The sequence below is a fragment of the Lactuca saligna genome, chromosome 6 (genome assembly GCF_052625555.1).
Source record: "Lactuca saligna cultivar CGN05327 chromosome 6, ASM5262555v1, whole genome shotgun sequence".
Classification (NCBI taxonomy): domain Eukaryota; kingdom Viridiplantae; phylum Streptophyta; class Magnoliopsida; order Asterales; family Asteraceae; genus Lactuca; species Lactuca saligna.
Window position 1 is genome coordinate 45,294,704 of NC_136422.1, and position 12,298 is coordinate 45,307,001.

The following is a 12,298-nucleotide window of genomic DNA, read 5'->3' on the forward strand; positions in this document are numbered from 1 at the left end:
AAAAGATCGGGCTCTTTAGGAATTAAAGAAATAAAAAAGGAATTGCAACCATTACTTAATCGTCTCGTGGCTTCAAACTCTTTCAAAAACTTGAAAATATCCTCTTTAAGAACATCCCAAAACTCCTTCAAAAACTTGAAGATGAAACCATCTGGTCCCGGGGCTTTATCATTACCACAACTCCAAATCACATTCTTGACTTCATCTAATGAAAACGGAGCTTCCAACATATATCTGTCATCAATTGAAATATCTTTAAATTTGTCATTTACAAAAAAAGTAATAGCTAAATAGCGGTTGTGAGTTCAACCAAATTAGTTCATCTTACATTTTTTATATCTATTACAAATTCATAATAAAAAAATACAACACAATGTCATCAAGTTCTAGGCTAAACCATTTAAAGGACAAGTTGTTACAAAATTTCCATACTACTCAAACAGTTGTAACAACCACACGTCTGAAAATTTTTGTTGCATCGCATCAAATTCGATTTGTTCGCCCACTTAATCAAATCAACGACCATGTTAGAATTTAAGTTGTACAAATTCCACCATTCACCGATAAACTTCCAAATCTCCATGGTCATGGCATGGACCTAGAAATTTAAAAGAATAATAATTATAATAATAAAAAAGATGACTCACAGTCTCAATAAAATTATCACAAAGATGACAAATGATAGAGTTCAAATTTATACCTTTATCAACAACCTTGTAGAAATGTGATTTGAAAGACACATGTTAAAGCAAGATATTCAACTTGATAGGGACAAAATTATTCCTCTAGTTGAAACCTCATTGGTAACCAACTTATAATTATACAAAAAGCATGTACCAAAGAAATAAAGAACTCATATAAATAGAGAGGTCAAACCTCATATAAATAGGGTTACATAAGAGACCTAATATAAACTCTAAAGGGCTTGGGCCTAAATCCTAATCACTGACCCCCCCCCCCTCTGCGCAGTTTGATCGGGAGGGGATGATTAAACTAAAAAAAATAAAACATAACATAAATGCAGATAGCGGCAATGGCGGTGGCAGAGCAATGACGATGACGTCTAACAATTGCTTGTCGGAGAAGGAGAGAGAAGAAGCGACGACCAGCAGTAGTTCCTTTGTATACGAAGAGAGGAGCGTCGACGACGATAACGATCATGCAACCGGTGGTAGAGGGATCCGGAGAAAGGCAGTGAGAAATAAAGGGCTCGAGCTGCGGCGGACGAAGCCAATATCGGCGAGATCGGTGACCGCAATGTTGATAGAGAAAGAAACGACTGCAGATCAGAGGCTGCCCGACAGAGAAGGTGTCATCGGAGAGTGGCAACTGCAATATCAGAAGGGGCTAAATCGGAAAAGATATCTGAAGAAGTGGTCGGCCGAAGAGGAGGCAGAAGTAGATGAGGCAGTAGAAGAAAAAGGGCTCTGGTTTGGTGTCATCCGACTGTTTTATTATTTAGGCGGAGAAGAGTAAAAACGGAAAAATAAGGAACATAATGACGACACCTCCGACGACTATTAGAGAAGGTCGTCGGAGGTGGAGGTGGCGGCTATGGGTTGTGGTCAGAAGTAAGGTTTTAACTTATAGCTCTGATACCCTGTAAAATAATAAATTGTTTCATTTATAAATAATGAGGTTAAATCTCATATAAATAAGGTTACATAAGAGACCTAATATAAACCCTAAAAGGCTTGGACCTAAACCCTAATCACTAACAATAAGTAATAAAAAAAAATGACTCACACTCTCAATAAAATTATCACAAAGATGACAAAGGATAAAGTTCAAATTTATACCTTTATTAATATCCTTGTAGAAATGTGATTTGAAAGCAAGATATTCAACTTGAGAAGGACAAAATTATTCCTCTCGTTGACACCTCATTAGTAACCAACTTACAATTATACAAAAAAAAAAAAAAAACATGTACCAAAGAAATAGAGAACTCACCCCTCGCATCCAAAGTCCAATGCATACGATCTCATCCTTTTTTACCCGCAACAACAAAATTCAAAAATGCTTTAAACAGTCCACTCTATATCTCATCTTCAACACCCCCCTCTCACCCTTCGTCGAAAATAAGTCTACCACAATTCAAAATTGAGAGGATCAAACACCAAACAATTTTGTTGAATGTTTAAAGCAAAAAAGATAAAAAAATAAATAAATAAATAAATAAATAAATAAATAAATAAATAAATAAATAAAAAATTGTTGATTGAACGGAGTAATTACAATCAAGTATAAAACCAAAACTTATGGCCCATTCAACACCTTAATCTTACAAAAGTCATTAAGAGCAGGACATTTACTTTGAAATTGCACAATAGAAGGTACAATGTTAATCGAAGGACCATTACTTGCATTTAACGTTTTTATCACAAAGAATCACCATACTCAAAAAATCGTCACATCCACTTGAATAAAAGAGCATAATTTAAAGAGCAGATGTTTCCCACACCAAGACCTCCCTTTTGTTTTTTACTTGTCGTGACTTTCTTCTGACTGGCTAAGAGAGTTTCCGCTCATCCATCAAAGGGTTGATACGATTCAAATTCTTCCCACAGGAAGCCCAAGGTAAATAAAAGGTATCTAAGTTGTTGAACACCCAATAAAACCTGCAATTCTTCAACCTGAGAAAAGTTCACTCCAACATCAATCAACTTACTTTTATGTGAGTTGGTTTTCAACGTCAAAAATCACCTTTAAACTTTAACAATACACCTATCATTCTCCACATTCTAGTCACATGGTATCATCTGCATAAAAGATATTTGAAACCTACAAAACCTAATTCCCCACCTTGACCCCTAAAAAGCATTAGCTAACTTGGCTCCATGCAAGGCGATGAAAGATCAATTATTTGAAACATTATTTTCTTTTTTTTCTTGGGTTAAGAATAGAAAACATAAGTGTATTCAAACGTGTTCTATACTCATCTAGAATTCGACCGCAAGTACTAAAAGCGGATTCCGACGCCACGGTCGTCACTTGTATGGATAAAATATCTAACAACAAACCATCATAAAATTATAAATATAATAATTTATAACTTAACTAAAAGAAAACGAAGTTAAATGTAGAATTACCTTTTGCCATACGAGCGATGATCGGAAAACGCAATGCATTTTTTTCCACCAATCTAGGATGTCGAAATTTTTATCAAAAGTCACTCTAGGTTCATTTAAATTTCTTCTCAATTCATTTTCAACTGTCGCCGACGTGTCTCCTTGTCCCATCAAGATAGCGTCCAAAAAATTGTTACCCACATCACAACTTACAACTTCTTTTACTTTTTGAGACGAACCTACATTTACATATTTTTCTTCATAGGTTTTAAATAAATTTTCCTTTCTTTTTTCAATTTCCCGCACCGTAGACATCGTATTCAATTTTATGGTGCTTTCCAACAATATGTTTTCTTCCGTTCTTGTGTTTTCGATCATCTTCTTGATAATAACTGACAAAAAGATGGACTTCATTTGGGGGTCCAATAATACGGCAAAACACGTGAAATCATTCAAATTTTCTATTGAACCTCAATACTTATTGTATTTGGTACGCATGTCCGAGATCATATGACAAACATGCACTTTTGTTGAACACGTTTCTAGATGTTGGTCAACATCTATAATTTCCCGTAAAACAATTTGTACCAACGGTTTTGATGAAGCCGACAACATCTCCGTTTTTGTTTTGAACTTTTCAAGAAACGTTATAACCTCTTCTATCACTTCGAAATCGGTACGTTGCGGGACTCTACTTAGATCACGTGCAAATGAGGTGTCTACAAAAAAACACAACAACAAAAAAAAACAGCAATATTAATTAAAAAAAAACTGCACTCTAAGAGCTTTTATTTGTAAAAAATAACAACAACAAAAAAAAACATTTTTACCTTTAACTTCATATTCAAAAAAAGCATCTTTTAAGTTCAAAGCGCTCTTCAACAACTCGAGTGTCGAATTCCACCTCGTTGGACACTATCCACATAAAAACTTATACCCTTCTAAGTTGGAATCTTTCATACATTTTTTAAACTTCCTAATTCTAGCAGTTGAATATCTAATGTATTTCACCGCTCTTTGAATACATGACACATGGATATTGTGATATTTTAACCCATCTTTCACAATTAAGTTCAAAATATGAGCCACACATCTAACGTAAAAATGTTTTCTACCTTCATACAAGTTTGGAAGTTTTTTGGTCAAGAATTCCAATGCTTTGTCATTTGTAGTGGCATTGTCCACACTCATAGTCATCACATTTTTTATCCCCCACTCATGTATGCATTCAAGTAACAAACGTCCCATGTCTTCTCCCACATGAGTATCTATTGGTCTAAAATTTAAAATCATTTTATGCATGACCCAATCGTTATCTATGAAGTGCCCCATAACAACCATGTAATTCGTTTTTTGACACGATGAAGTCCAACTATCGGTTGTCAAATGTATCATGTTGTGTGGATTAGCAAAGAAAGTTAACAACTTCTTCCTTTCTTCAACATAAAACTTGGCAACATCACGGCTGATTTTATGTCTAGATGGTATTTTGACTTTCCCGTTTAGAGCATTTGTGTACTCTATAAAAGCTTCATTTTCCACAAATTTAAACGGGAGTTCACCCACAACAAATAGGTTTAACATAGCTTTTTTAATCCTGTCTTCATCGTGTTTCCATACGGTGACACTAGTACCATCCCCAAAAGGTTGTTTTTTAAATTGTAAAGTATTTTGCCCTTTAATATTATCCGGATTTTGTTTGCATTTTCTTGCACGTCTAAGTAAGCTAGAAGTTCCATTTATGTTTACATCGGAATTAAAGACTTTAAAGCAATGCTTACACTTAGAGTTAGATTTATTGGTTTTCTTTCCATCTTCGTCCATAACCACTTCCATTGAATCCTAACATTTTGACCTTTTTTTTTGTGGTGCCCGTTTTCTTTTATTTTCTTTCTTTGGCAATATCGTGTTATCTTCAATATTTATGTCTCCTTTGTCAGTATCAACATCATCATCATCAATAATACGTGGGATGTTATCAACAAAGACATCATCATCCTACAATACAATAAAGTAAAAACAATTACTTAGGCATTGAACATAAGGCATTTAAGAAACAAAAATCAACAATTTAACATTAGTCGTTACAATATCAAAAATGAACAATCATTCAACAATTTTAACATTAGCCATTACAACATCAAAAATCAACAATACTAAAGAATACTCACTTATACAAGCATGCACGATCACGAGCTCAAGACAAGACACAAAATACAAATTATTTTTTTCTTCGTTCTCAATGCAAACCAATCAATGACTATTTGTTACATCTTTTCTAACTTATTAACCCGGATGCAGTTAGTGTTCCAGAAGCACATGTTGAAGACGATAGATTGAATCATCATTAAGAGGATGAAAGTTTAATCCTTGTTGAGAGGAGATGAAGTCTCTGATTAATTATATATGTATAGCATTATGAAGCCTATACTTCTTTAATATAACATACATTAAAGCAAAATGAAATTTCAAATACTTCAATCGACAACTAAAACAATAAAGTCCTTATTTCTTTTCATTAAATATTCAAATCAAGAACTATTAAACTTCAAAATTTTAAATTTTCATGTCCTGTCATTTTCAAATCTATTGTTTTATATATATAATCTTAACAAACAACAAATACAGTAACAATTACCATATTATATAAATAGTTAATAATTAAAAAAAAATCTCAAAAGTAGAAATTAAATAATAAAAAAATCTCAAATCTCAAATCTCAAAAGTTGAATCCTCGATAAGAGAAGATGAAAGTTGAATCATCATACTATTGGTTGGCAATTAGTTCCACCACATGGGGCATTCGCTGTAGTTTGTGTATGTTGTATTACATTTATAGCAATTAAAAGCCCCACTTATCATTCTTTGCATTATTATCATTCAAGAGAGATACATATTAACTTTATTATCCAATTACCCATGATTAAAACATAAAAAAAAAAAACGATGCACGATTAAATATACATTACGAGTTACGACATAAGACATAAAAATATTTACACTTACTTGACTTTTATCTTCCATGGAACCAACCCAATTTGCAATCACCATTATAGAGGAATTATAGAGGAGAGGAAGTATTAGAGAGTAGAAGATTAGTGGCTGATGGAAGAAATCATCGATTGACACTAAGAATGAACCCAAAGAAATCAAGTCGTCGATAGGGTTTTTATTATAATTTTGTGTATAGGCTTCAATTGGTTTTTTTTTTTTTTTTTGTACGCTCAAAAAAGGAATTAAGGAAATAATATTATTAACTTATTAATAAGTTTTGATTTCCGGTCCGGTCCGGGTTAACAACTTTATTCCAGTCCAAACCCGAAACCCGATTTTTGTAAAAAACAAAACCTGAAAACCGGCCCACATATAAGAATATCCGGTTCGGTCCGGGTCCGATCCCAGGTTTTTTCCGATCCGGTCCGGTCCAACGGGTTGTATGATCATCTCTAGTTAACACCTTTTAGGATCATGCTAGAATTTTGAAAATCCAACACCAAATTAATGTCATCTTGGACAAAATCTCGGTACCTTTTGAAGAATCCAAAAGTAAGCTCATCAAGATCCAGAACTTTATCAACCTTACAATCCCAAACCACTTTATTTATTTCCTCGAGGAAGAAAAACTACATAAAGAAAAGTTGGTAACATTTGGAAAAAAAACCGAGTGATGAGGTGGTTGGGCCGAATGCAATTGGCCGAATTGATTCTTGAAAGCCAAATGAAACTTGTATTTAACGATATTAATCCATTTTGATGAAACTCTTTTTAGAAGATCGATATATCACAACAATTAATACTTCCTTATTTTTATAACAATTCTCAATTAGGTCACATACCACAACATAATTGTCCCAAACATCACAAAAGCAATCCTTAACTTCAAAATTGACAACAATTACATAATTCAAGTATTCAACTATACAAATTTGTATCATAAACCCTATATAAACTAGAACAAAAAAAAAGTATAATATTTAAATATATGAAGCAAAATTAGCAATTCAAAAATAGAAAATTAAAATCAAGTGAAAAGCATCTTAAGCTCCTCAATACGTGCACTTCGAACCTCTTGGTCTGTCAAGGCACCAGAAATTAACCGTTGTTTTCGCGCTTGTACTGCCTCCATTCTTTCCTCCACCGTACCCTAAATAAATACATATTTTAAATATTAAAAAAAAAAAAAAAAAATCTACCCAATTATAGCATCCTACTTACCCTATGTATTTAACACTAGGCTTCTTTCATGTGTTGAAAAATAACAGGAAAATTAATAAAAATATAAAATAAGTTGTACCTTGACAATAAAACGTTTGATTGAAACACTTTTTGTTTGTCCAATTCTGTGTATGCGCATCACAGCTTGTTCTTCAACAGCAGGATTCCACCAAGGATCCTAAACATACAAAAAAAATAGTAAACCAGAATTTTTTTTTAAAAAAATTAAAAAGCAATTTCTTATTATCTTTTGTACATACCATGACAAACGCATTAGATGCTGCTGTTAGATTAATTCCAACTCCTCCAGCCTTCAATGACATTAACAATACCTGTATCATCATATACCAACATATATTAAAAATAAAACTCACAAAACCATTAAAAAGGTGATAGTTACACACCAGAATATGACTTTCTTCTGAAAACTGCTTTATGACTTTTTCACGCTGTTGCTGATTTAAAGTTCCATCCAATCGAACAAATGTAATATTATTCCTGGACACATTTTTCACAAACACAATCATGTCATGTCATATCATATTATATCATGTCATGTCATATCATGAGATGATTACCTAGAAAGAGGGATCTGAAGAAGGTCTAAAAAAGCAGTCCACTGACTAAAAACAATGCTTTTTGACCCTGTTGACCGAAAACTTTCTAGATCTTTCAAAAGTGCAGAAACTTTTGATGATTCCACCCAATTTTTGTCAACATCAACTCGAAATCGACTGTCAGTTGGTGCAGTGATAAGTTCCTGTTTACTCACTGACTTTCTGCCAAACAAAGATATATATATAATGTCACCCCTTAGTTTTTTTTTAATAAAAAAAAAAGACCAATTTACCCCTACCCAACAACATTTAAAAGAAAAAAAAAATTGTAAAGTTACTTATTATACCTGCAAACAGGGCAGAGACCTGAAGCAGGGGTTCTCCAACTTGATAAGAGACACTCGCGACATAATCTATGAGCACATGGTGTTAAAACTGCATCTTCAAAAGCTTCAAGACAAATCGGACATTCCCCTTGTTCCCCTTTTCTTAATTCCTCAACAACTTCTTGTATGTAAGCTTTTGAAGGCATTTCTTTACCTTCTTCCATGGTGTCCTTATTACTATTAGTATTACCACCACCTCTAAGAAACCGTTTTGCTAACTTATCTAAATCTGAAAACTCTTGAGTGTCACCTCGACTGTGTCAAGATTCAAAACCATAAATTCTCATTACAGATTACAAATCATGACCTAAAATTTTATTCATAAGATGATGTCATGTTTGTATTTTTCTGACCTCATTACAAGAAACGGGTGATCGCAGCATTGGCGAAGGCGTAAAAGTAGCTCCAAAATGGAAGCATAATTGTGAAGAACACGTCCTTGTTCAACAAATTGATCGAATTTCACCTAAGATTTGTAAAAAAAATACAGATTATTAGATAGCAGAAAAGATAAAAAGACTACAAAGTTTATAAAATGGGGTACCTTGGATCTCTTAAAAAGAGCATCGTAGAAATCTTTTTCGGATTCTGTTTGTTGGCAATATATTACCTGCATGTCAGCAGGTGGGAGAACTAATATAGGCCTGTGACAATAACAAGGGTAATATAGTCATTTTACTTGGAATAAAGGCGATATCATTAAGAAATATGATAAAATTACAACCAACATAGTTACAAAAAACAAAAATAAGGACTATAACTGCAAGAGAAAACTTTTGGGGACTGAAGTTGCAATAAACAACGATACTCAAGGACCATTTTTGTAATTTACTCAAAATAAGAGGACTTATGAGTTTATAATTTCTAACCTTCCTTCTTTGTCTGTGCTAAACTTTGTTCTTCTTAACATTATTGGTCTTAAAATGTTTTGGACCAAACTTAAACCCCTTTCATCTCCATCCTCAAAAGGTTTCTGAATTAGCTTGTTCCACCTATTTATATAATACACAAATATAAAAGAAATTATATAAACCAAAAGAAACTTATTTTCAATTTTTTTTAAATAAAAAAACATACCAAGACCAGCTCCCCCATGGTTCAATCCTTAAGAACCGAAGAAGGCTGAAAATGTCCTCCAAATTGTTCTATAACAATTCATAAGAGTATAAAATCATAATCTATAATACATTTTTTTTTAAAGTAAAAATGTTGACCAAAGTCATACTTGAATAGGGGTCCCGGTCAAACACCATCTCCGGTCAGCAACAAGGGTAGCTGCCGCCATGGAAATTTGACTTTTTGAAGATTTTATTGTGTGTGCTTCATCAAGCACCACCCTAAACCACCTCACAGAATAAAGTCCACCACGTTCTTCAGCATTCTAAAAATATAAAAATATAAAATATAAAACAAACACAAAGTTTATAGTTTCTCATTTTAGTAAAAACAGAAACTATTCAAAGTTACCTCAGATGAAAATTCTGAAGCTACAACTCCATATGTGGTTAACACAACATCACTCTGAGCTAATATTTTGGCATCTTTTGGACGACTTTGCCCATAGTGAACATAAATTGACAAAGTCCCTGGTTCTGAATGGCTTTCAATCTCTGCCTATTACCAATGTTCACAAACATTAAATTTTTAAACAACTTATTTTACAAAAACTTTGAAATGTGAAGTTCAAGAATTTTTTTTTTTTACCTTCCATTGACCTATAAGAGTCATGGGACATATGATAAGATTCCCACCACCAATGAGTGATTGTTTCTGCTTTCTAAGCTTATCAAAACCAGAAAATTTAGCTGCTTTTTTTGGAGATGATGAAGATTGATCTGAGCCATTGATTTCACTGCTGGAATCTTTATCTAACGATCCACCTTTTTCAGTATGAGCAAGAAGGAGTGATATTGTCATTATAGTCTTTCCAAGCCCCATTGAATCTGCCAAAATCTTTATATTATCATGTCAAAATTCAAATCAGTTGTGTATATAATAAAACATGGCAAAAATGTAATTATAAGCAAGAACATAGTCACATACTCCTCCTCTTGCCATTTGAAGGGTACTTGGAAATTCAACAGTAGCTTCTCCAGAAAATGAATTCACATACACTATGAATTTCCTCCTGTATACAAGAAAAAACATCAATGTAAAACACATAAAAAAAAAAAAAAAAAAAAAAAAAAAAAGAATCTAATGAAACAAGAAAAATAAAACATACTTGTCTGCAAGATGATATGCATCCCAACATGGATGAAGAGTAGTAGCTGCATCATCAACACATGGTCCTTTTTCTAAATTAACCATGAAATGAAGTGCTTGTTTTTGATAGGGGCGAAGCTCACACAATAGAGTATTAGGAGGTTCCATTTCCTAAAACATAATATGAACAAGTTCAGACTCTTTGTTAAGACATAAAAGTTATTAAGATGAAATGATATTCATATTGATACCTCTAACTCAGAGCCATTTGCAACACCAACAATATTGTCCAGATCATTATCTGAAATTGTCTCTTCGGTTTCAACTGAAGTTCCATTTGAAGATGAGTTTTTGAGTTTGGGAGCATTGAGCAATGGAGGAAGAGCAACAGAAGAATCCTTTATGTCTAATCTTCGCTTCCTTGTGTATAAGTCAGTAGGTGTAAATTCTGCCTAATTACAATCAAGGACAAAAGAATGAGCATTTCCAAATTCCAACCAACGAAGGGGTATTTTGGTAAATTATGAAAATGTAATACCTTTTTGAAAGGATCTAGTCCAAGTAACCGGAATAAAGTAGGAAGAGGTTGGATGGAGGTTTCATCAACTGAACTGGTGGGTACCTTGACAGATGTCTGATGGCTTTTGTGCAATATGGAACTGTTGATGTAAACACTGTTTGAACAAATATTAACATCAAAATCAGAAAAAAGTAGGTGATTTTAGGTAATAACACCACAAAGTCACAAACATACCTGATAGACAGATTAATGGTATCCATAAGACCTAGATTATTTGGAGCAGATTTACAAAAACCTTGAATTTGAATCTTCTTATCTCTAACAAGAGGCAAAAGGCATCGAGACCATTCATTTGGGATCCGACCAATCTGCTCAAGATGAAGATGACTATCAGCTTATCAGGGACAGTTTAATTATAATTACAAAGAAATAAAGATATGTGTTCAGCGTACATCACCTCTCCGGAGGCTGATGTAGAAAACCTCACAATCTCTGAACAGGCAGAGGGCTGCCTGCCACGGCCGCCGCTACCAAACTTGGCCGGAGAGGGTCCACTCAGAGATTTCTCAGGTGGAAATGTAAAATTCAATTGATCACCGGGTTTTATCTTACTTCCTTTACATGTAGACAACCCCGCCACTTCACAACAACCCACAAACCACCACTTGCTACTTCCAGTTAGATTATTCACGATTTCGTTTCCCTTGACAACTTCACGCTCCGGCGCCACTGACCTGCTTGTACAAGGTTCGTCATCTACAGAACGACTTATTACACTATTCGTTTTGGAACTGGTAACCGGAGTTTGTGTCTTCACAGTTGCATTACGACTCGAGAGCATTGGGGTCTTTGGCTTTGGGGGTTCTGATCTTTTGAAACTTGGGGTGTCAAAGATTATGTTAATTGCGGCAGTGGCATCGTTGTTCGCCATGTGAAGAGCTCTGAGTACATCCATCTTTGAATAATCTTGGCCTACGATGGATTGAACCGTTGTGATTAATTCATCGGTGATTTTGTTCGCCATTACAATATCTTGATTGTAACTGTGGAAATTTTCCTAAACCCTAACCCTAACTGAAATAAATTGAGTAAATACGCGCCAATTGATCATAAATTTATGTGCTTCTTCTCGTGTGGCTTGTGACTTGTGTTAAAATGGGAACAAAATCGGTAGGAAGAAGAGGGTTTTAGGGCTTCATAAATCTAGGTGGATCTGATTACAAAGGAAGAGGACTTTTATCTTCGCTCGCATATTAGATATGTTTCCCGCCATTATAAATTGGCGCATTCCTTTTTTTCCTTCTCTTATTATTATTTTTTCTTTCGAAATGTGGATTTCAGAAA

At 33.9% G+C, this 12,298-nt stretch overlaps 1 protein-coding gene across 2 annotated transcripts; it reads right to left on the reverse strand.

The window, feature by feature from the left end:
- Positions 1–6,917: 6,917 nt before the first annotated feature.
- Positions 6,918–12,218, reverse strand: RAD5 (DNA/RNA helicase protein). 2 transcript variants are annotated; one of them, XM_078960323.1, is made up of 19 exons: positions 11,412–12,218; positions 11,189–11,322; positions 11,057–11,108; positions 10,686–10,886; positions 10,454–10,605; positions 10,273–10,357; positions 9,934–10,182; positions 9,697–9,843; positions 9,455–9,610; positions 9,307–9,374; positions 9,099–9,221; positions 8,774–8,873; positions 8,583–8,695; positions 8,191–8,484; positions 7,865–8,065; positions 7,691–7,784; positions 7,547–7,618; positions 7,366–7,464; positions 6,918–7,215 (listed from the first exon to the last, which is right to left on the reverse strand). In XM_078960323.1, exons 1-19 carry the CDS (start codon positions 11,976–11,978, stop codon positions 7,093–7,095), a joined length of 3,030 nt encoding a protein of 1,009 aa, XP_078816449.1. In that variant the 5' UTR covers positions 11,979–12,218; the 3' UTR covers positions 6,918–7,092. The 2 variants fall into 2 exon arrangements, with proteins under 2 accessions (XP_078816449.1, XP_078816448.1); XM_078960322.1 differs by having other exon boundaries at positions 10,973–11,108.
- Between the last annotated feature and the right edge of the window lie 80 nt (positions 12,219–12,298).